This window comes from Gopherus flavomarginatus, chromosome 24 (genome assembly GCF_025201925.1).
Source record: "Gopherus flavomarginatus isolate rGopFla2 chromosome 24, rGopFla2.mat.asm, whole genome shotgun sequence".
NCBI classification, from domain to species: Eukaryota; Metazoa; Chordata; order Testudines; family Testudinidae; genus Gopherus; species Gopherus flavomarginatus.
In genome coordinates this window covers 8,463,457-8,487,891 of record NC_066640.1, presented here as the reverse complement: position 1 = coordinate 8,487,891, position 24,435 = coordinate 8,463,457, and the positions used below count along the sequence as shown (strand labels likewise).

General features: G+C 54.4%; 2 protein-coding genes across 4 annotated transcripts; both read left to right on the top strand.

The window, feature by feature from the left end:
- Positions 1-2,130: 2,130 nt before the first annotated feature.
- On the top strand, positions 2,131-9,392 carry LOC127040269 (perilipin-3-like). Of its 3 annotated transcripts, none has more exons than XM_050934201.1 (8): positions 2,131-2,146; positions 3,534-3,601; positions 4,555-4,750; positions 5,273-5,355; positions 5,848-6,112; positions 8,375-8,574; positions 8,730-8,858; positions 8,960-9,392. In XM_050934201.1, the coding sequence occupies exons 2-8, from the start codon at positions 3,551-3,553 to the stop codon at positions 9,317-9,319; spliced, it is 1,284 nt and encodes a 427-aa protein (XP_050790158.1). In that variant the 5' UTR covers positions 2,131-2,146; positions 3,534-3,550; the 3' UTR covers positions 9,320-9,392. The 3 variants fall into 3 exon arrangements, with proteins under 3 accessions (XP_050790158.1, XP_050790159.1, XP_050790160.1); XM_050934202.1 differs by lacking the exon at positions 2,131-2,146 and adding an exon at positions 3,093-3,188; XM_050934203.1 differs by lacking the exon at positions 2,131-2,146 and having other exon boundaries at positions 3,322-3,601; positions 8,730-8,862; positions 8,967-9,392.
- A 9,913-nt stretch (positions 9,393-19,305) lies between these two features.
- Positions 19,306-21,985, top strand: LOC127040399 (perilipin-3-like). Its single transcript, XM_050934512.1, has 5 exons — positions 19,306-19,530; positions 20,133-20,430; positions 20,794-20,981; positions 21,165-21,368; positions 21,460-21,985. The coding sequence occupies exons 1-5, from the start codon at positions 19,306-19,308 to the stop codon at positions 21,853-21,855; spliced, it is 1,311 nt and encodes a 436-aa protein (XP_050790469.1). The 3' UTR covers positions 21,856-21,985.
- The last annotated feature ends 2,450 nt before the right edge of the window (positions 21,986-24,435 follow it).

The following is a 24,435-nucleotide window of genomic DNA, read 5'->3' as shown; positions in this document are numbered from 1 at the left end:
GCCACTCTGACCCTCAGCAGTTTTATTTTGGCGTCTGCTCTGATTCTGCCTCCACTCCCCTTACAGGGGCGACACGGCAGGAGGCCGACATGTGTCCTGTCACTGGGCAAGGCATTAACAGCAGCTCCGCCACGCCATGCCATGGCAGCTGAGCCAGAGGATCCTTCCCTGGCAAGAGACCATCCGAAGGTGCCAAGCTCTGGAGCCAAGCCAAACTGGGGCCTCGCTCCCGGTGGCAGCTGGTGCACGTCGCATCTCGCTGCATGACTGTCTGCAACGCCGGCACCCATCAGCCCCCCTGCTGTGAGCTCTCTGCTAACTAGCCTGCCTCTCTCCGGGGCCACGGGCTCAAACGGGCCTGAACCAAAAAGGGCCAGCTGGGAGGCCCATGACAGGGCTCCATGCAGCCAAGTGCAGAACTGGGGCGCTTGTGGAGGTTGTGCTGGGGTATTAATGGAATCTACAGCAGGAATCAGCCCGCACCAAACAGTGTGTCATCCCCGTCCCCCCCCCACGGCAGCTGTGGCCCATCCCAAATGACTGGGCGAGACCCTGGCGCAGGGGGCACAGAGGGAGAGCTGGGCCTGTGATTAACACACACACCCACACACACACACCTCGCAGCCTCCAGGCACAGAGCAGTTTGTCAGCCTCACGTGCACCAGAGTGAAGCTGGATAAGACCCAGACCCACATAATACCAGCAACCCCTCTCCCCCCAGAGACCCCTGGCAGTATCATTCCCTCCTACACCCCTCCAGGCTCTCAACACCTCCCTCTCCCTGACCGTCCCCTCCCTCTGCCAGATTCTCCTCCTCCTCCCACCCAACATCTTCCATCTCACCTCCTCAAGGCTGTCTCGCCTAGCTCCCCTCCCCCTGAATTTTGGTTCCTCCCCAGCTCCCCTCCCCAAGGCCGCAGACCCAGCACACCTCCTTCCCCCCCCCCCAGCTGCCCTCAGTGCCAGGCTGGCGGAGGGGCAGGGGGTTGTGGCTCCAGGCTGCAGCCAGCCCAGGAGGAGACAAAACAATCCCTGCCCATCACCCTGGGGCCCCTAGCCAGGACATGCCCCCTCCTAGTTAGCAACCTGGGAAGGTTTGGTTGGTTCTGATGACCCCCTGGGATCTCCCCTAGGTCAGGGATGCTGCTGGCCCAAGAACCATCCAAGGTGTCACAGGTGCCCCATTCGATAAGCTCCGTGTGGGTTTGCAGCACCCACCACTGCTGCCAGATAGAGAGGAGAGCAACCCCCCCTCCCAGCCCCCTGGGGCTGCCCGCTGAAGACTCCTCGAAGCCAGGGGTACTGGACAGGCCACTCCCCCACCGGGGTCCCCTTGGGCAGCGTTCCTCAACCTTTTCCATGCCAGGAACCAGCTTGTTGACTCTAAACCACGTCATGGCGATCTCAGGGACCAGCGCTGGCCCACGGACCGGTCGCTGAGAAACCCTGGCTAGGCTCTGCCAGTGACTTACTCTCTGACCTTGAGGCAAGTCACACCCCCTCTCTGCCTCAGTTTCCCCCCATGTCATATGATCATGGCAACTCTGGCCTATCTCCCAGGAGGGTTAATTTGTATTAGTAAAGCCCTTTGAGATGAAAGACACTAGACCGCACTGATTATTACTATAGACACAAGGTGGGACCCACAAGGCTACCCCAGCGCATACAATTGTTTCTAGGGCTATTTAGCAGCAGCAGGAGGAGGTCTGCGGGGTGGGGAACAGGCCTCTGTATTGTCTACTCCTTCTATGACAGCACCAGAGCTACCATAAAACCTAGATAGCCATCACCCTCTAAAACAGACCAGTCCCAGGAGCTGCAATGACACACTCACTTTTCACACCAACGACCAAAGTCTGATCTTTCTTCTTTCCTCCCCCCCAGCAACCAAGGAGGGCGGGACTTTAGTCTCCAAACCTGGGCTTGAGTGGGACTCACATCTGACCCAGGAGGCTCCATTTCCAATGCCACTTGCTAAAGATCCCCACCCACACGCCAGGCCAGGTCGCCTCAATCAGGGTGGGAGGTTCTGGTTGCCTCCCTGAGCTACCCCTCCTGGGCTGGGCGGGTCTCAGCGCTGGTATATAAAGGCTGGGCAGGGAGCAAGGCTTATACAGCATCTAATCTGGAGTTGTGGAAGAGGCAGGTAAGGGCTTGCAATGTTCTTAGCTGTTTGGGGGGTGGCTTTCCAAGTTATAATTAAATGTAATTTCAGTGTGTCAGACTCTAGGCTTGTTTGCTCCCTGATAAGCACTTGGCAAATAGATGCTGACTGCTATAGCTTTCTTCTTTTCTTGTTGTTACAGGCAAATCAATGCCAAGGACTAACTTGCTGTCTGGGAGCTCCCGGATTAGCCTGTAACTAGCTGGGTTGTGCAGCTGCTGGCCTAGCACAGAGGAGATTTATTTTAAGTGCTGGGTTCTTCCCTGCCCCACTTTTCTTATAGAGTTAGGGGTGAGTCTCACAACTAACTAAAACGTGAAGTCTCAGCTGTAAGCTTAAACCCCTTCACCTCCTGTAACAGGCATTTTTCTGCCAGGAAGGTTCAAATCAAGCTACTCCAAAGGGCAGAGGAGAAACTGCTGCCCCATGGTAGTGTGAACTCTAACTTACTTGGTAGTTAGTGGGTTTTTTGTGTTATAGCTCTGGGGTCTCAGCTCTGAGAAATTCACCTCTGAACAGTCAGCTTTTAGCTGTCCCAAGTCCTGGCTAGAGGAGGAGAAACTCCAATTTGACCCCCAAAGGAGTCTCTCTGCCTGCTGTGTTTGGAGCCAGTTGTGTCTCATGACTGAGTCTGACTCATGGCTTGTTTGAGTGCTCCTAGGCTGGTAATGCTACTACAATGACTGTCCTTGTGGCTTCCTTCTTCTCCCCCCCCCCCCCCCCCCCCCCCGGCTGCTTTTGGCTCCTTCAGGGATCTGTCTCCAGCTCTGCCCTGGAGCTGGGAGTGGGGCAGGCTCTTAACTCTCCCAATCAGAGCTAGGCTGCCTTAGCCAGCTGTTGTGAGCCCTGTTCTAACGCCAATCAAATGGCTGTGAGGTGTGGGGGGGCTGGCTCCCCCCTTATGGGGGACTGCAGGTTATAGGGCTAGCAGAGAATTCCTCTAACAATCCTCCACTGCCTACCCCAGTGCTGCTGAGTAGTGACCCTGACTCCAGTTAGTGGCTGGCAACTGAAAACAAAAAAGGTGACACAACCCTAGCAAAGCAAGAGGTGTCGAAACAGCAATGAGCTGTCTGGGGCGAAGGCTGCTGTTGCTTATAGCAGCAGGGGCCTTGGCAGCAGCTTGTTTTGCAATCCAGACTGGAAGGTCTGGGGTGTGTTAAGCCCAATCAGTGCCTGCTGCCTCCAGGCCCAGGGGATCTGGAGTGATGTTACTCAATGCATCATGCTGCTGAATCCCCCAGGGGCCAACACAATGGAATGAGCTCTCTCTGCTGACCTCTGAGCCCTCTTTATGGCACTAGAATTGACTCAAGCATTATCAATCCTGGCAGATTAACTAGTGAGTTTCTATATCCCTTCTAATCAGCTTTACCAGCTTCCACCATGGCTTCTAGTGACCCCAGTGCTGCTTCCCCAAAGGATGAGGAGCAGGAGGTAGGTATATGCTTGGCCTGGAGGGTCTTTGTGGTGGGCTACTGACCTCAGCTAGGAACCTGGTGCTGGGCCCCTTAGCCTAGAAGTCAGTGGTGGCTGCACTGTGGCTTCTCGATCCTCCTTCACCTGAATAAACAGGGAGCCGAGGGGCTTCTCTGAAAAGTGTTGCTCTAGTCTAACTTTGGGTGTCAGTGTAAACCACAGTAGCTAAACTAGCATGAAGCTGGATGCAGCTGCTGCCTTGGTTTAGGAGTGCCTTCATCTAATGGAAATTATTCTTTATTGGCTTAATGTACCTCAAAGTAACCCCCTCTGAATGTGCCTACGCAAGTTTGCATTGGCTTAGCTATAGAGGGACTTCAGTTTTATTGGTGCCACTTTCTCCTGTTGATCTCAGGCCAGTCTGCTTCCCACTCAAGCAGCATGACCCTCTCCTGGGTTTCTGGAGCTGGGAGGGGTAAGGTGTGGCCAGATCTACACTAGACATTTACTTTGCTAGAACTGTCACTCAAGGGGGTGGGAAAAACCCACAGCCCTGAGCCATGCAGTTCTACCTACCTAACTCATGTGTGGACAGAGCTAGGTCTACCTTCTCCTGTTGACCTAGCTCCTGTCTTGTGGCAGTGGACAGCAGAAGCTGTTGTCACCATAGTAGTGTCTCAGTAATTAAGTGTGAACGTGCTCTGGTGAAGAGACTTTTTTTTTCTTCCTTTTCTGGGCTTGTTCTTTACTGGCCTGGTCTCAAATGGCAAATCCTGGTAACAGGATGCTGAATCCAAGTATTCCCAGCAGTAGAAGGGGAGAACTTCCCCAATCTGGAAGTAGTGAGAGTAGATGACCCTCTGAGAACTGACAGACCCCAGCTGCAGATGGCAGGGCCCATGACCCTGCTTGGTAGGGGAGACTGCACGGTAGCCCTCACCCTGTCTACCTTCCTGCCTTCTCTCCCCTAGAACATAGCAAACCGGGTGGCCAACCTGCCTTTGGTCAGCTCTGCCTACGACATGGTCTCCACGGCCTACACCTCCACCAAAGAGAGCCATCCCTACGTCAAATCCGTCTGTGACGTGGCAGAGAAAGGCATGAAGACCATGGCCACGGCTGCGGTCAGTGGTGCCCAGCCGATCCTGAGCAAACTTGAGCTGCAGAGTGAGTTAATGTGGGGGTGGCATGGCCTGCCCTCCTTCCCAGGGTGCCAGGCAAAGAGCCTCATGCCCTGCCAGAGGGAGTCAGGCTGGTCACATCAGAAGCGGGTGGCTGACTAAAACCTCTCCTGCTTCCATAGAGGAGCATAACCCACTCCCCAGGCCACTGAAAGCTCTTATGGAGGTGGCAGGGTCCACAAACCCTTGGGTGACAGTGTCAGCATCTGGGGGGGAGCATAGCATGGAGCAAGCTTGTGTCTAAGCTGCCTAAGCTCAGAGCTGTGCAGATGGGTAGGAATCCTGCATCTGCCAGTTCTCCACAGCCACGGCATCAAGTATAATGGAGCTGGTCCAGTTCTCAACCCATTCCAAGCTGTTGCAAATCAGCTCACCCTTGTGCCTACTGAGCAAAGTCTTTCCTCTGACTTCTGCCACCCCTTCAGAGTCCTCATGCAGCTGATTCTCAAGCTTGCTGTAACAAACAGCAGGGGCTTGTCACATGAGATGCTAAACTAGTTTTCTTAAGTCTCCACAGCAAACGAGTATGCATGCAGGGGGCTGGATAAGCTGGAGGAGAAGCTGCCAATCCTTCAACAGCCAACGGATAAGGTAACAACCTCTCTGCTTCGAAGCCTTTGTACAGGCAAGGGGAGCAGTGACTTCAGCTTATCCGCTCCAGCGGGAGAGTTTAGCAACAAGCAGTAAAACTAAACAAGGAGCAGAGCTACATGGGGCAGGAAAAACATGGCTTGAGCTGCTGCAGCTGCTCGGTGTGGGGCAGAAGCGATCCACTTGCTCCTGGGATGATCATGGCCAGTCTGAACTACTGCCCCTGCTGTTCCATGAAGCAGAGATCCTGACACTGGTGCAAACCTTACAACAGTCATGCTGTGCTGACAGCACACAGGATGCTTGCTGTGATGTAGCTCTGCACAATGCAAATGTTTCTAATCTAGATGGGGGGCCCTTAGAGAAGATTCTTAAAACTTAAGTGCTTCCCTCCCCACTGTCCAAGGGGAAGACAAGCTCCCATCCCCCTGCTCTGCAATATTCCAGCGCTGGCTTGAGGTCTTTCTGAACTAATCTCTGACCTCTATCTAGATCATCTCCAATACCAAAGACCTGGTGACTGCCACGGTGACTGGGGCAAAAGATGCCATGAGCAACACCATGACCGGGATGGTGGATATGACCAAAGGGGCTGTCCAGGGGAGTGTGGAGCTGACCAGATCAGCAGTGACCAGTGGTGTGAACACAGTCATGGGCTCAGCGGTGGGCCAGATGGTGGTGAGCAGCATGGGTGCTGTGCTGGGCAAGTCAGAAGAGCTGGTGGATCACTACCTTCCTATGACTGATGAGGAACTAGGTAAGGCAGCAGCAGCTGCTCTTCTCCTGTGCATTATAGAAGGAAATAGCTTGTCTCTTCAACCCCCCCACCCCCCCATGCTAGGTCTGTCTGGCTAATGCCAGCTGGAGTTGTAGGCTGGATGGCTTCAGTTGAAGCCATGAACCCAAGGTTGGGGCAACTTCCTGATAAGGTGCCTTGAGGTCCCCACAGTTAACCCCTGGGAGAAACTACTACAGTCTTCATAATAGAATGAACAACCTCTGTACCTGGGGCACTCTGCTAGCTTCCCTGGAAGATGCTGTGAGGTGGGAAGCACAGCTTGGGGGTGGGGTGGGGGGGAAGCACACTCCTCCCTCAATAACTGTAAGCCTCAGACCTGTTCCATACAGGGTGCTCTGAGCATGGAGAACCACGAGAAGGAGTGTTGCTTGTCGCTCAGACTATCTAAGCGGGTGGCTAAACCAATCTCTGCCTCTGAGGCTTGTAGACCCTAATGGAAAGGGAGATGAATTGCTGAATCTCTTGGCATTCCCTGGTGGCCGCCTGACCAATGCAGGGTTCCACTCTCTCCTATGTGGAGGTGTAACTCAAACAGGGAACCTTGCCCCAGCTGTATCTAAGGGCTAGAGCACTGGAATAGGATTTGGCTATCCAGTCTATTTCTGACTCTGCCCCTGGCCTGCCAGTGCCCTTCGGCAAATCTCTTCATGGTAGAGCCTCTCACCAGTCTGTGAAACAAGGATGATGCATTGTCACCCTGTAATGGTCCCTGGGGACACTGCTGGTCAACAGGCCAGATTGTATCCTGAATTGTCTAGCCTGTGGTGCCTCTTACCCTGCCTGACTGCCAAATGGCCACTCCTAGTCTGCTCATGCTGCCTTCAGCATGTAAATTCATCCCAGCGCCTCACAGGCGTGCTCTTCCAGCCTGTCATGAACTACAGACAGGGCAACACCTGCAAGTTCTTAGCCCAGCCTTGTTCCCTAGACACATGCACCTTCGCAGGGCTCAGTATCTTCTGGGACTACAAGCTCCTAGCTCATCTGGCCATTCCAACACTGGGAAATGATGCACCATCCTTGTTATCACAAAGTTTCCCCCCACCCACTCTAATCCAAACACCCTAAGATTTGAGAGGTGGGTATAATCAGACAAGGGAGTCTCAGCCAGCCCCCTAGTTGCAGGTTTTTTGGGGAGGAAGCTTTTTTGCTTTATTATACCCCAGGCAGGTTCCAGGGTGGCTGAGGTTGTATTTTCTATTCAGGTTCCTGGGTTCATCAGAAACTCCCCTGGAGTTCAGGGAGTTTCCTGATGAGCCCAGGAACCTGAATAGAAAATACTGCTGCCTCAGCCACCCCAGAACCCACATACCGCCTAATGAAAAGCTGCTTTTTTCCCCCATGGTGGCTGCATGGCTGTGGCTGGCCCAGGGCTCCTCCAGTGCTATGAGCCCCCATCAGCTCCCCATGCAGGATGGGCAGGGGATCTCAGGTGCCACAGCTGCAGGGGGAATGTGTGGGAAAGGCAGAGCTGGGTGGGGAGTAGCCTCCCCTGGGGGGCTCTGTCCACTGTCCATGTTAAAGATGAAACACTCTTGTGGTGTTTCAAGTGACAAGGCATGAAAGCCAGAATTGGTTACAAGAGAACCAAAAAAATGGGGAGAACCCAGCCTGGCCCCCACTTAGTTCAGTGGCATCACTCATGACCTGCAGGAACTTGCTGGAGATGGGAGGTGGAGCACTGCTCTGGAGATCACTGTCTCCTGTTATCCATTTTTCCCCCTCTGAGGGTCTGCACCCCATGGGGGTGCAAAGTCTCCTGGGTATGAGGCTCAAACAGTGACAAGATATAAATTTCTCATGCACCGTTCTCCCCTGTTGGAGAAAGCTGTGGGGGGTTATTTTAAACCCCTTGCTGGTGTGAGTCTCTGAGAAACTGGTTTGTGGGCATTGCCTGGAGTTGCAACTGTTCAGGGACAATCCTACAGTAGAAACTACACAGATCAACAGGATGCTGCTATTCCACAGATTGAGGTTTTCAAATGATGCCTCAGGCATGCTTGGGACAAAATAGTTCCCCTAGATAAAAGTGAACATGGGGTACAAGGTGTCTGCCCCACCCCATAGATATGAAGTGGTACAGCAGCTTGTTACACTCTAGCTTGGTAACATGCTTAGGGTAGAGGCATTGTCCTCTCTATAGAGGAGCTGCAAGCATATCCCATACCTCCCTTGCCATCTCCTCCACCTGGCACCACTAACCCCACTCTCTGCTTCCAGCTAAACTGGCCACATCTGTGGAAGGCTTCGAAATGGCATCTGTGGAGCAGCAGAAGCAGCAGCAGAGTTACTTCGTACGCCTGGGGTCCCTGTCCTCCAAGCTCCGCCACCGAGCCTACCAGCACTCCCTGGGCAAGCTGAGGCATGCCCGGCAGAGCACCCAAGAGGCTCTGTCCCAGCTCCACCAAACCATAGAACTGGTAAGAATGCAGCTGTGAGCCATGTGCACATACCCCTGTACTCCTGTGAAGCTCCCCCAGTCACTCTCATAACCTGGCTTGTGCCAAGCCATTGCAAGTGGCCAACATGGCAAATTCCCTTTCTGTGCTGATCCCAGATGTCTCTTCCCTTCCAGATTGAGCACACCAAGCAGGGTGTTGATCAGAAGCTCCGTGATGGCCAGGAGAAGCTGCACCAGATGTGGCTGGAGTGGAGCCACAAGCAGCCAAGTCAGAGAAAGGAGATGGACTCTGTGCAGCCAGAGGTAGGTCATGAGAGGGTGACTCCAGTCCACAAGTAACCACTTGGTGTGGGGGAAGTCTGGTGTCCCAACTGGCTTCTGACTCTACCCCTGTTTGTTTGCAGCAGGTAGAGGAGCAGGCGCTAGTCATGTCCCGCAGCCTCGCCCAGCAACTGCAGACCACCTGCCTGACTCTGGTGTCCAGCCTGCAAGGCCTCCCTGCTGACCTCCAGGACAAGGCGCAACTGGTTCGTCACCATGTTGACGAACTACGTGCTTCGTTCTCCGCTGCTGGCTCCTTCCATGATTTGACTGGCAGCGTCTTGGCCCAGAGCCGTGAACGAGTGACCAAGGCCCGCAAGCTGGTGGATGAGCTGATGGATCATGTGGTGCATAATGTCCCCCTTTCTTGGCTAGTGGGACCCTTTGCCCCATCAGGCAAGCAGCAGGAGGAAGTGGAGATGGAGCAGTGTCCTGCAGATTGAGGACTCAAAAGAGGCTCTCCTAAGCATAGAGCTTCATTTGGGACAGGGAGGGGTTAACTCATGCCACTTGTCACTTCCTGTCACACACTAGTCTGACTCTATCTAGGTAGCAGCACTTGGTGTTCTAATACAAGTGCCTCAATCCTGGCAGCCATCTTGCCTTGCTTAGGTTTGTTCTATTGCACTAAACACTTACGATAAGTGTCTCCTCCCTGCATCTCACAGGTGTGGCTGTCTCCAAACCTGCCTGTAGGCTGGGTCAGAAGCTTACCAGCAAAACTGACTCTCTCTGACTAGTCAAGTCATTCCCCCAGCCATGGGATCTGGCCCAGCTTTCAAGCTGGGGTGCCTAGTTTGCCATCTCTAGGTAACAGCCAGAGTCTTCAGAGCACTAGATTTGCCCAGCACCTCTGAAGCCTAGACCACTTATCTTTAGCAACCAGATTCAGCCCTGACTTCATTCAGGTGGTTAGCACTAGGCAGTCTAGCACATATTGCACTCTCAATCTTAGTGGCCTGCAAATCCTTCAGAACCACAGTAAGAGCTAAAGACAGCAGCTTCCATGCCAAGGATTTCTGACCCAACTGGGTATTCCATAGGGAATGTCATTAACTGCAGATCCCAAGCAAATGTGCAATGGTCACGTTAAGTGCTCTACAAGCTGCTCCAGCCTTGAGGGGGAAAGCAGTCACTTAAGTGCCACCAACAAACCACTAATCCAACTCAAGATGACTCGTTTAGGGTCTCTCCACTCAAGCAAGGAACTTCTTTTGCTAAGAGATCAATGCTCTAAGAGGGTGCCCAGCACTGCTGCTCTTCCTGGACTAGAATAATGGATCATGTAGGATTCTGCCCTGGCTCCTGTATTGGGTAAGAACATGTTGCTCACAATAAAGCTGTATTTGCATTGAAACAAAGGCTTCTGCTTGTTTTGTTGTGAGTGAGATTCTTGGGCATGAAGGCCTGATTCTCCCTCCCTGGCATGTCCAGTGTTCTTGGAGCAGCTGGGAGAAGCTGTCCTGCATTGCTGGTGCACATGAGGGCCTTCCTCTGCAGGGAGTAGATTCTCACCTCTACCAACAATCACCTCCCAGATTCTTGAGACTAGGAGTCTACCCTCACTGACTTCTCAAGATCAGTGCTTCAGAGATGAACTAGGGCCTGGGGCGTTGCTGCCACTGCTCCTCATGGGCCCTCTGGCTAATCCTAGCTTTAGCTAGGGAGGTAAAACCCTGAAGCCATTCTCAAAATGGCAGTAATCTGCAGTCAGCACAGGCCCTTCTGTCATACATGTTCCCCTCTCCCCAGAGATCTCTGATGGGTGTAATGCTGTCTAACTTTACGCTACCTTCCCCTTCCTGTAGCAGGCCTTGCCACTAACTCTGGGAGGGCATTCAGACCACACCTAGTGACCTGAAATTCAATCTTCTCAGACACAAACTGACTGTGCGCTGTGTGAAGAACTTACTTCTATTTGTTTTAAACCTACTGCCTATTAATTTCATTTGGTGACCCCTAGTTCTTGTACTATGGGAATAAGGAAAAAAAGTTATTTCCTTATCTGCTTTCTCCACATCACTCATAATTTGCTTTGTTGAAGAGCAGAATGTGGGTGGGGGGGCTGGGCTCCTGCACTGCTACACCAGTTTCACGATTCCCTCTGTAGTAACAGGTGCTGGGTTTATGGCACTGCGAAGCAACTCCACTGGCTCACGCTGATGTAAGGTCCTCTCTGCAGTAGCTGCAGGCTTATCAAAGCATGAGTCTTGAACGTTCTTAGGAGTGCCCACCACCCTCTTGGACAAAATAGCTCTTGTGTGAAAGCAGGGTCTACCACCACCATGGGCGCTCCTCTTGAGTCCGTGTACTGCAGTGATACTTGGAGTCCTGCTCTACCAGGTGCTATCAAGACAAAAACATCTTCAACAAGCTGGGCATCTGGCGGTTTTCACAAAGAGCCACCTGCTGCAAGAAAGCATCCCTAACTGGGTTGAAGAGACTTTCTTAAGAACGGGGGAAGGAATACCCCAAATCACTAGGGTAGGTGAGTGACAATCACTGCACACAGCACCGCTACTGCAAAAGCAAGGAATGGAGGTGTTAAGATGGCTAATGTAATACCTTTGTGTTCCTCCAGCAGAGCAGCTGCTATCCAACACATCACAACCCTTCTGCTGCACCTGGGGGTGTGTGTGAGAGAGAGACACGGGGGTGGAGGGTGTATATAGCTGAGGCTTGGCTTAACAGGGGGAGGGAGATCTCATTTTTTTGGAAGCTAGAATTATTGATGTAAATCAATCATCAGCTTGAAACCAGAACGTTTGTGCTAAATAGGAGAAGCAAAGGGGTCAGCAGGCTACGATGACACAATGCCTGAGCCCACTAAGAGGGAGAAGATGCAGTGACCTATTTACTATGAATGAGATTTTTAAAAGGAAGTCAAACCACATCAGCATGGGGACAGCCTGGGCCGCGCAGGGGTCGCTTCCTCCAAAGTAACCAAGCCAAAAGAGTGTGATGCAACGTATAGTAAATGCAAAGAGCTGTACAGAAAGGGAGAAGGTTTTGATGTAACGTGGGAAGTGTGAAGTACCCTGCAGCCATCCCCCTGTGTTTCAGTCTGATCAACGCTGTAGCACAGCTGTAAGCCAACAATACTTGAGTTCGTGGGAAGCCAAGGGGAGAGAGATGGCAGAGGGAACCCCAACATGGGTGGGGAGCCGCCTTTCACTCAGCATCTCCTGGTGGAGCTGTCTATTTTTGCACAAAGGAGAGTTCATAGGGCCAGAGCGCAAGGCTGACTCTTCTAGTTGGGAATATGGGATAGCAAGGGTCAAGGCCCTACTCTGCCCAGGCTGGAGCGAGGACTGGAAGCTGGCTCTCCTAGGCTCAGCTGAGAGCTCCAGCCAGTGGGCTATTGCTGTTCTGGGGGCAGAAGGGGGAAGCAGTTCTTGTATCTATTTTCATTGGCGATGTGCACTGGAAAGAAAGTGAATTTCAGCACCACTCCCCCATGTTTTCAGGCAATGGAACGGTTGTTTGCGTCACGGAGGAGAAGGATGCTGCTCACGCCCCTTCCGCTGCATTTGATGTTCAGTGTGCTTAGTAGCAGGGAGACGCATCAACCCTCGGTCTGCTCAAGGCAGGCGCGTGCTGACCTCTGCATTCTGGGGAGGGGAGCAAAGGCACTGCCTGTGGTTTCCTCCCCTTCCCTGAAAGGCCCAGGAGAGGCTGTCGCTGTGACACAATGTCATTGTGATGAGTCATGACATGTCACAATGAGTCAACAGCATGATGCAAGCAGCTGCCTTGGAGCTGGGTGGATTCCTACCAGGGGCCAGCTACCTGCTGGACAGCAGCCCCCCTGGGCTCGGGGCTGGAACAGGCCTTTCCAGCCCCTGGCCAGATGAGCAGAGACCATGGCTGAGGGTGAGTAGAAATGATTTTACGAAGGCAAAGTTGACACTCAATCGAGCTGATTACAAAGAGTCTGGCATGAACTGGTCTTCTGGGTGACTTCTGCTGCCGAATCTCCAGTGACTCCCCGCCCTTCTCGCCGCTCTAGGGAGCAAGTTAATGTCCTTGGCACTAAAACTTCCTTCCCCTAACAATTTGCCTTCTCAGCTCCAGCTGGTCTCACCCACCTGCTGCCGCCATCCTAAGGAGATGCTGAGCAGACGCAGCCTCTTCTCATTCTTTCATGCACATGTTCAATGGAATTTTCTGCCATAAATTAACAACATTAGCCAATTAGCCGTAGGAGTGAGCAAGAGCTGACAGCCAGGAAGCTGTGTTTTCCCTGGGCTGCTTGGCCATGGGGAGGAGTGGCTCTTGAGGGCAGTGGGAAGACCCAGGCAAAGGCCCGGCTAGGAGCCCTCTGCAGCGCCAACGTCTCAGCATCTGACAGGGTTCAAAGCCCCAAGGGGCCACCCGCTCATCTCATCTGACCTCACAGGCCATCAACCCCACCCAGCACCCTGAACCCTACAGCCACAGAGCATTACAGCCTAGCAGAGCCTAGACTAGGATGCGCCACAGGCAGAGAACAAACGAGACCGAGGTGCCCGTATCCTGGCACATAACCCACATGCTGCAGAGGAAGGTGAAAACCCTCCAAGGCCTTTGCCAATCTGACCTGAGGGAAAACTCCTTCCTGACCCCTCAGATGGCCATCAATTAGATCTGCGCCAGTGAGCAAGCACCAGCCAGCCAAGCACCGGAGAGGGCGAATGCTTCGTGCCACCTCAGCGCTCTGGCCCACCCCATCCAGTCTCCCATCTCCAGCCACGCCCATCCCTGATGCTTCAGAGGACAGAGAAAACATTGTGTGGGGGTGAGGGGGGAATCCCTTCCTGGGTGGTCAGCTGAAATCCCAAAGCATGAGCAATGGCCTCACAGATCCCTCTTCCCTTTTGAAGTAGAAGCCCCATTGTGGAGAAACCGAGGCACAGGGAGGTGGTGTAACTGCCCCACTTACACAGCGAGTTAGCAGCAGGTCTGGGAACAGGGTCCAGCCCGCTCTCGGTCTCATGCTTTAACCACCACAGAAATGTAGGGCTGAAAGGGACCTGGAGAGCTCATCAAATCCTGTCCCCTGCGCTGAGGCAGGACCAAGAAAACCTTGATTAGCCCTGACAGGGGTTTGTCCAACCTGCTCTTAAAAACCTGCAGTGCCGGGGCTTCCACAACTTACCTTGAACACCTGTTCCAGAGCTTCACTATTCTTATAGCTCAAAAGTTTTTCCTAGTATCTAACCTAACTCTTCCTTGCTGCAGATTAAGCCCAGTGCTTCTTGTCCTGCCTTCAGCGGACACAGAGAACAATTGTTCACTGTCCTCTTTACAACAGCCCTTGGCAGATTGGAAGACTGTTTTCAGGCCCCCTCAGACTTCTTTTCTCATGACTAAATGTACCCACTGGTTTTTAAGCTTTCCTCACAAGTCAGGGTTTCTAAAACTTTGATCATTTTTGTTGCTCTCCTCTGGACTCTCTCCAGTGTGTTCACCTCTTTCCTAAAGTGGGGCACCCAGAACCAGCTGCAGCCTCACCAGTGCCAAGTAGAGCAGGACACTTACCTGCCTTCTCTTACATACAACTTTTGTCAGTACACCCCGAGAATGATAGTAGCCTTTTTTGCAATTGCATCACATGGTTGATTCATATTCAATTTGTGATCCACTGTAACCCCAGCTCCCTTTCAGCCGTACAACCACCTAGCCAGCCATTCCTCGTTTTGTAGCTGTGCAGTTGATTTTTTCCTTCCTAATTAACGTACATTGCACTGGTCTTCATTGTTGAATTCAGACCAGTTCTCTAATTTGTCACGGTCGTTTTGAATTCTAAACCTGTCTCCAAGGTGCTAGCAACCCCTCCCCACTTGGTGTCATTGGCAAATGTTACTTACAAGCACACTCTCCACTCCATTGTCCAAGTCATTAATGAAGCTATTGAATAGCACCAGACCCAGGACTGACCCCCGGGTGACACCACTAGATACATCCAGTTTGACAGCAAACCACTGATAGCTACTCGGCCTTTGGGCTTTCAAACAGTTATGCAACCATCTTACCATAATTTCACCTAGACCACAGGTCCCTAGTTTATGAGAATGTCACTTTTAGTGTGTCAAAAGTCATACTGAAATCAAGCTATATCATGTCTACCCCACCCCCCCCCTCAGTCCCCTGGCCAGTATCCCTGTCAAAGGAGGAAATGAGGTTGGTTTGGCAGGATTTATTCTTGACAAATCCACGCTGGTTCTTCCTGCTAAGCCTCTTATCCGCCAGGTACTGACTGATCGATTGTTCAATCATTTGTTCCAGTATCTTCCCAGGTATCGAACCACCCTGCCTTCTTTCATTAATGCGTGTTGGCAAAACGAACCCAGCCTTCCAGGAAACCTGCCACCCATCCGCACCTGGGGTAACCGCCCCCTCCAGCCTGTGACACCCACGGCTTCCCCTGGGGAAACTCTTCTCCAACCTTGGCAGTTTCTTGCTTCCTTGGTCTGCCAAGCAGAGTGTTGTCTTTAAACCACCACTGAGAGGCTGGGTGACCTGCGCTGCTGAGAAACCGCTGTGGCGTTCAACGAGCCAAGGGAATTCTCCCTGGACTGGCGCTGCGGCCTGCAGGGAAGCGTGTCTGGCCTCGCAGCTACAAGCAGTGGGGTGTAGCTTCCCCGCAGCTCAGCTGGGGTGAAGGCTGCGCTCAGGCAAAGGCAACGAGAAGTGACAGGGACACGCAGTGCATATGGGGCCTGATTCTGGTGTGGGTCAGGCTTCGATAGTGAAGTGACTAGGGCTCCCCGGGGTGTAACTCCAGTATAAGTGAGAGAATCACTAGTCGCTTCCAAAGACTGCAGCTTTTTCGAGGCCACTGCCTCTGTCGCTCCCCCACCCAGCCCATATTCCAGCCCTCAGCAGTTAGCACAGAATCTCACTCAGATCTCGGTGCTGGGCTGGACGGTGGTTAGGTGCCAGTCGAGCAGGGACTGCTTTGTACAGAGTAGCTAACGGGGAGTTGCTCTGAGAGTTAAGCTCCATTGCCAGCCTGTCTGGAGCACTCGATTTCTGCCATACTCCCAGCAGCACCAGACGGGATGGGGCAGCAGCCTCGGCTGCCTCTGTGTTTTGCCATGGACGGTTCACAGATGAGAGCTGATCTCTTTGCACTATAAGTGCCGGAAGATGGCTGAGTGAACCCTGCTTTAACCAGTCAGATGCTGATGGGGTCCTGCTTGCTACCCAAACACACACGAGAGTACGCATAGACCCGTGAGATTCTCCCCCTCCCCATTCTCCTTAAAGCCCCCACCTGCCCAAGGCCTGACCCACTGCACCATGGTGTAGTCACCTTTCCTCGAATGGTGCTGAAACGTCCCTTGTCCCGTCGAGCCCCCCCAGCCGAACCATCGTCCACTGATGTTTTCCCAGCGCTGGTCTCTCTGGAGGACAGGGATGTGAGGGATTTAGGTTCAGGCAATTTTCTAACCAACACGGTTCCTTGACTCCCAGTACACGCAGCGTGGGGAGGACGACACTTAGGTTTGGTTGATATTAGAAGTCAGGCCAACACGGCTACGTTAGTGTGAAAAACTCACAGCCCTGACCAGCCCGGCTGCGCCAAGCTGCCCTCCAGTGCGGATGTAGCTGTGCTGATGAAAGAACACATCCATCCACATAGCTAACGTCCTGCGGGGAGGTGGCATTCCTACGCTTAGGGAAAACCCGCCAGGGCAGAGGCCGCGTTTACATGCCGGCGTTAGGCCGGTATAGCAATGCCGCCAGAGTCTTCATCGTGTAGACACGGCCTTAACCTAGCCTTTCCCCCACAGTTCTCATTGCGCACCACCTGTTCATCCCCAGTGGAGACTGTCACGCACAAAAGGAAGGCTGGTTAAGTGTGACTCCAGAGACCTGGGTTCTATTCCTGCCTCCACCACAGATGGTGCCCAACCTTGGGCAAGTTGTTAATTCTCTGCCTGGCTCAGCTGTAAAGTGGGGATGATGATACTCCTGCTTTCTTCATCTGTCTGGGCTCTTTAGACTGTAAACCCTCTGGGGACAAGGACTGTCTCTCACTGTGGATGTACAGCCCCTAGCGCAACAGGACCCTGTTCTGCTTTCTAACTAGTCTGGGCAACTTTTTTCCCTGACCTACCTTATCTTCCCCATTCGGTCCCATCAGCAAGTCTGGATGTCACGTTGCCAGCCAGTGAAAATGGACCGAAGGCAGCTTCCTCTGACACTGGACTGAAGACGGCTTCATTAGACATCAGTGAACAGCAGGTAGGTCTATCCTGGGCAGCCTGCCAGTGCCACGTTGAGCCTGTGATTGGAGATGGAAGGTGGGAGGGGGGAATTTAGGGGTGAGATCCCTTGTACCACAGTTCTAGTGCTAGCTGGCTGCCCCAGGGCAGCGGCTGGGACCTGGTGCCTGAAAGACAAGGCCCCAGGCTCTTTGTCTTGGAAAGCAGATTACAACAATGCACAGCCCACCCAGGGGCTGCAGGTTTGTATGATTTTTGCTGATGCCCAGAACCATTCTGTATTCAAGTCCGGCCCCCCCCCCCCCCCACATACCTGCCTAATGCTCTGGGAGGGAGTTTGGGTGTAGGAGGGGAGTTGGGGACAGGCTCTGGGAGGAAGTTTGTGTGAAGGAGGGAGTTTGGGTGTGGGATGTTGGCTCTGGGCTCGGTCAGGGAGTCAGGGCGAGAAGTGGGGACGGCGGTGGGCTCTGGGAGGGCGTTTGGGTGTGGGGTGTGAGCTCTGGGCTCGGTCAGGGAGTCAGGGTGAGAAGTGGGGCCAGGGCTGGGCTCTGGGAGGGAGTTTGTGGGTGGGCTCTGGGCAGGGGCAGGCGGTTGGAGTGTGGGAGAGGGTGAGGGGTGCAGCGCTTACCTTGGGTGGCTCCCGAAAGTGACCTGCACACCCCTCTGGCAGCAGCTCCTAGGCGGAGGGGCCAGAGGTCTCTGCGCACCACTTCCCACAGGCACTGCCCCCGCAACTCCCAATGGCCACAGTCCCCAGCCAATGGGAGCTGTGGAGTCAGTGCTTGGGGTGGGGGCAGCACGTGGAGACCCCCCCCCAGGCCATAGGGCCATTTCACCCTCTTCTGGGAGTGGCATGGAGCAGGGCCAGGCAGGAAGCTGTCTTAGCCCTGGTGGAGCCCGCCGGGCCCTTTTAAATTGCCAGGGGCAGCAGGCAGGGCTGGGAGATGCTCCAGAGCAGGCACGCGGGGAGCCAGGGGAGAGACCCAGCCCTGAACCTTGGTGGAGCCGCGCCCACAGGCCCTGACTATTCCTGGAGCTTGGGCACCATGGGCCCAGATAACCTGCCCCCCTGGGCCCACCGTGGGGATGGGCAGCTGCCCAAGGCACCCCGCTCGCTTAGAGAAGGGAGAGCCCATTCCCACACCTAGACACAGTGCAGCGGGAAGCGCCTTTCCCTCTCTCCCTGCAGTGCCCTGGCTCAGAAAGTCAGGACTCCCGGCAGGGGCAGAAAGCCCAGAGCCGTTCCCCCGGGTTGGAATGGGAGCTGGTGCAAGTCAATCCTTTTTCCTTAACACCCCCTCCCCCTGCCGCCCCCATGGATATTTTCCTTGGTTTAGTTTGCAGTGAACAGGGTGGTCAGCATGCCCTTGGTCACCTCCGTTTACGAGCTGGCCCCTGCTGCCTCCTGCCCCAGCACCGAACTCACCTGCAAACTGGCAGAGAAAGAAGCGGAGTCCGGGGCCGCTGCAGCCGTCTCTCCTGCCCAGCTGGCTGCAGCTGAATGGGGTGAGTGAGTCGTGGGTCAGCGGCTGGAGCTTGGGGAGTAGGAGGGGAACCTGAGGGTGAAGCTGGAGATTCCAGCCACTGGGAGAAGCTGGACTGGTTTTGATCCTTTCCCTCAAGGATTCTTGCACTGGGCGCTCCCAGAAATTGGGGCTCTCTTGGGGCGTGGCAGCATCATTCCCAGAGCAGGGAGATCGGCTGGAACCAGCACAGTAAAATTGGCAGCGGAGCCAGGGCTGCACCAGCGGCAGCACAGACTAGCTGCCTCAGGCCCACTCCCGGCTACAACCCTAGGAGCATCCTTGGGGCCGCTAGTCCGGCTGTACAGCTGTTCTTAGCATGCTGGCTCGAGGACAGAGAGCTGGACCCAGGTCTGATGGAGGTGCTCTCTGTTCGCCTATCACACTCTGCCATGGATAGGGGCTCAGCCCCAGTCCCTGGGGAACAGCTGTTTGGGGAGAGGAAATTCCCGAGCTTGCAGGGTATTCACACTCCCTTTGAGAGCTTCCTAGGATGCAGCAGAGAGATCACAGGCTGGGGTGTCGGAGGCAGGGCTGGAACGCAGCCTGTCTTGCCTCAGGAAGTGAAGCATTAGTTCACTCGCCTTCTCTGAAGCCCAGAGAGGCGACAACGGAAAGGGGAGCGTGACACTGGCCCATCTGCAGGGGACACACGCTGAGCCTGGGGGGGGAAAGCTCAGGGCAAGTGGCTCCATGTGGATCGATCGGCATTTAAAGCACAGAAGGTGCCACACGCTCCATCTTCGCAGACACAGCCGCCCCGCAGCCTATGCCCGATCCCTCGGCGTCTGCCCAGCGCTCCACAATGGCTCATTAACCACCCTGCTGTCTGTCCCCACAGCTGGGCCAGCCAAGGAGACCAGCAGCAACAGGCTGGATAAAGGGAAGCTGCCAGCCGCTCCACAGCCACGCCAGCAGGTAACTATCTTTACCTCCGCAGCCTTCTCGGGAAGGGCATCTCCCACTGAGAGACGAACCCAGCCCAGGCGCGGGGAACCATTAGGGTGAGCCGCCGTTGGGGCGGCCAGTCGCTGATTGCCATGGCAATGCTAGAACACCGACTGCTGCAAAGAGCTGCTCGCTAGCTGCCTGCCTGGTACTGACGTGGCCTCCTTTTCCCCAGTATCTGAGCACGTCACACTCTCTATCCAACCCTCGCCTCGAGGCAGGGCTGTTAGCCCATTGTACAGATGGGATACGGAGGCACGGGCGGGCTAAGTGACTTGCCCAAGGTCACACAGGGAGTCAGTGGCAGAGAAGGGAATTCAACCCACCCTAACCATTGGCCCTTCCTTCCTCGTAGGCCCAGGATCTGCTTGGAAGGAAGCAGTCGGGGGATCTCAGACATGGGGGGGAGCAGCGGGAGCCCCTCTTGCCTAGGCAGGAGGGTTGTTAGTGTCTTGGTGTGAAGGTCTCCTCAGAATTAGCTGGGGGAACTTGCCCTTCTGACCCACTGCCCTCTCCCTCCTCTGAGTCACCGCCAGGTCTTGCTCCCTGACCCCAGCTACCCCTGCTTCCAGGTGGTGACAGACACAACAGAGCCGGTCTCTTCCGAAGAGACAGAGGCCACAGCGGCAGCAGCCAGCGCGGCAAGCGGAGCAAAGGGCGCAGGGATCAGCAGTGGCCCCAAGGCGGCCTGGGCCAACGATCCAAGCCATCGCCACTTGGGGGGTAGCACCCGAGCAGCCATGACCAGCAGCCTACGCAGCCTCATGAACTCTAGAGTGGGTCAGCTCTTCCTCCGCAGCGTGGACAGAGCGCTGGACAAGTCGGAAGAGCTGATGAATCGGTATCTGCCCCTGACGGAGAAAGAGCTAGGTGAGAAGCTGCCCGAAGCGCCGCTCTTCTCGGGGGTGCTATAACAGGGCTGAGTCCCCCAGATCTCAGCACCCTCCTCCCATTGTCCCCTCTCCCCACCAGCACTAGGAGTCACCCCTTGTGTCTGCCCACTCCTGCAGCAGGTGGTCTCTGGACCTGCTTCCCCAAGGAACTCAAGTTTCCTGAGGCTTCCTATTTACCTCCTGGGAAGTTGCATAGGCCCAGATCCTCCAAGAGGCAGTATCTGGGCTCCAAACTTCCATTGAGATCAATGGCACTTAGGTACATAAATACCTGAGAGACTCTGGACCATAATTCCTGCCTCCTCCTCAGTGTGGGGTCCACCTCTCTCTCTCTCTCCAGCTGCACTCACAATGGAGGGGCTGGACACCTCCACAGCAGAACACCACAGGAAGGGCTGCTTTGTGCGGCTGGGGTCCCTGTCTACCAGTCTGCGGAACCGGGCCTTCATGCTGATCCTGAATAAGCTGAGACAGACCCGGCAGAACGCCCATGAGAACCTCTCTCAACTCCACCAGACTATCAACCTGGTAAGAACACGCCCGGCCCTCTCCTCGGCCTGCAAACTGTCCCGCCTGGGAGCTGCATGGCCTCAGGCTCGGCCAGATCGCTGTTATTGGGGACGCTCGCCTCTCCCCGTCCAGCCTCCCTCTCCGCTCTCGGTCAGCTCACTGTGCCCAGCCTGACTCCATGGTGCTTTCTCCACCCTGCAGATTGAACATATCCAGCAAGAGAAGCAGCTTCCTGGCAGCCAGGAGAAGCTGCACAGTATGTGGGAACAGTGGAGCCAGAAGCAGGAAGTGGGCCTCCAGACCAAACCAAGGGGCAGCAAGGACAGCAGGTCCCCAGCCTGCAGCAGCACGGATCACAACTCCCAAGCCAGCAGCAGCAAGGACAGAAACTCCACGCAGCTAGAGGTATCTTCGCTAGAAACAGGGTCTAAGCCAGTGACCACGGCGTCCAGGCAAACCTCACGTCACTAACTCTCCTTTTGCTGTATCATGGCAGGTGGAGTCCAAGACCTTGGCGATGTCCCGTAGCCTGTCGCAGCAGCTGCAAGTTACTTACCTGAACCTCTTATCCAACGTCAGAGGCCTCCCCACACGTCTCCAGGAAAAGATGCAGGAAGTGCATCAGAACATGGCGGAGCTGCACAGGTACTTCTCCTCGGCCAACTCCTTCCAGGATTTGTCCGGCAACATCCTAAGCCAGAGCCGGGAGAAGGTGGCCAAAGCTTGGGAGGCCTTGGATGAAGTGATGGATTTTCTGTTGCAGAACCCTCCTGTAACGTGGCTTCTGGAATCCTTGGTTTCCCTTGAAGGGGAGCTGCTGGAGACAGAGGAGAAGCCAGATATACTGAAAGTCCTGAAACACTACGAGCCACAGGACTGCAAAGATGACTAGCTAGTCAGCTTCCGCCGGCAGACCTACCAAACCCTTTGAGCAGACAGAGACCTAACCCTGAACCTCTACCAGGAGCTTCGGTTTTACTCTAGCCCTCTTGGGATACACCCCAAATGTGACACCCCCCAAGTTAAATAGCCATATCCAATAAACGGAAGGCTTTGTCTTCCAAGCATCCTAGATCTCTTCCAAGCCAAGACAGCTGGTGCCAGTTAGCTGGCTTCCTGTTCATTGCAATGAAGGGAACACCTAACTGATTCTCTCTTCAGTGCACTTACTGTACATGTTTGTGCTTGGCACGGTTATATTCCCAAGCGGTAACGCTCCTGGAATGAGTTATGGTCAGTTATTTCACCAAAGAAGGTGGAAGGGTAAGTAGTTGGCTCTCAGGTAGAGGAGAAACGCTGCCTTTTAAGAGCTAGCATCCTAGGCCTGGTCTATGCTGGGGTGGGGGGTGTCGATGTAAGATACGTACCTTCAGCTATAGGAACATCGTAGCTGAAGTCAACATATCTTATTTCGACTTATCTCCCGTCCTCACGGTGCGGGATCAACAGGCCCCGTCGACTCCACTTCTGCCCTGGTGAAGTTCCGGAGTCGACGGGAGCGCGTTTGGGGATCGATATATTGCGTCTAGACGAGACGCGATATATCGATCCCTAATAAATCAATCGCTACCCGCCGATCCGGCAGATAGTCTGGACATACTCCTAGCCTTACCATTAAACTTGACTTCAAATGACTTCAAAGGCGATCTTAGCCACCGCTGGGCTGGAACCCAGGAACTCCCCACCACCGCTTTGGGACAGGAAGTGACGAATACCGTAACTAAGCAAGATCGTGGAGAGCATTTATTTTTAGAAGGTTCTGGAATTTGGCCAGGACAGCAAGATTAACCACCTCTTTTCTCTGCGTCCATGGGCCAGGAGCTCTCAGAGAAACAATGTCCTTGCTAAAAGACAACCCTACCCACAGGCGTCTTGATGTGAACCTGAGACACTGACATGGTCATGACTTCCAGAGAAGAGCATCACCCACTGAATTAGCAGCAGCTGCACTTCCTCCAGCACAGGGGTGTCCAGGGGAGCTGGCCCATTCACGTTCCCTTCTAGCTTGTCCTGCTTAGAGAGCTCAGCCAGTGGGTGGTTGATTTCCCACATCAAGGAGATTCATCGGGCTAAGGATGGACCAAAGCTCAACCGCCCGGATGGCCTAATCACCCTGAAATACACACATAAAAACGAGGGGTCTCGGATTCCCCTCACCTGTCTCCTGGGGGCTGGACCAGCTAGACAGGGCAGGCAGCAACCCCCCCCTCTCATTTTCCCTGTGCCTACAACAGTCTCCTGCCCCACACCTTCTTAGTCTGCTTCGTGCCCCCCATGTTCCTCTAATTGCAGTTTCCTGCCTAGCTCCACACCCGCGGGCTCCCTGCTCCCACCTTTCCTTTGACAGAGCCTCGCACAGTGATGAAGGCACCATCTTGCCTGAGGGCGGCCTGACTTCCCACCTGTTGACAATATGGGACGACGGTAGCCACCGTTACCGGGGGTCAGGCTCACTTCTGCCTACCAAGGTTAAGGGGCTATAGAGGCCGTCATGCTGACTTCAGGCCCATTGACATGAAGGTGTGATGGTGGCCATTTTGGCTAAGGGCAAAATTTCAGCAGGAGGCCGAAACCAAGGAGAATCTTTTAAAAGCCACCCAAACATCAGGAGAGCTGGCGACATTTCTAACCCCACCCCCCCGGTTCTGAGTTCCCAGCCCCTAGCCAATTTCATTTCAGCTACCCACCTGCAACAGATGCCTTTCATCTTACACCCCGCTCCCCTTCATCACAGCCCTTCGGACAAATCCCCCACCTCCCTCACACCCCCCACTGTCCCTAGCACATAGATAGCCCCCCATCACCAAAGTAACTGAGCGCCTCATACTCCCCCCACCAACCCGTCAGGCAGAGCAGTGCTGTTACCCCCACGGTGGAGATGGGGAACCGGAGCGGTGAGAGGCTAAGCTAGTCTCAGCAGGAGCCTGGGGCAGATCAGGGACTTGGGCCCCTGGTCTCTCAAGACTGAGGCTGGCACCCTAACCACTGGGCCAGCCTTCCTCCCTAGAGGGGGGATGCCTTTGCAGCTGTTTGTAGGGAGGGAAAGGCTGAGGGAGCAGCGGTGTGGATCAATGGTCTCACTAGCCCCAGGAAATGTAGTGGAGGTTCACTAAGGTGATCACCAGGCCCGAGCAGGCCCCTTCTAGATCCTAGAATACAGGGTGTACAAAGATGGCTTGATATCACCTTGAACCCCGACCCCGAGCATAGGAGCTGAGTAACTACGAATCAGGCCCTAGTGGTGAAACTCACCCCCATGTAGGTCCCGGGTGAATTTGGGCCATTCTTTGCAAAACACGGTCTAGTGCTCTGCCAAATGCCACCAGCCCTTACACAGTAACTCATCAGCTCCCCCACCTATAAAGCCAAAGGGGAGAGAATTGGCAAAGCAGGACTCCAACCATGGTAAACCGCATGGTGCACAGACACGCTCCTGGGGAATACGTGCAGCGCTGACACGGTGGGCCAGGTT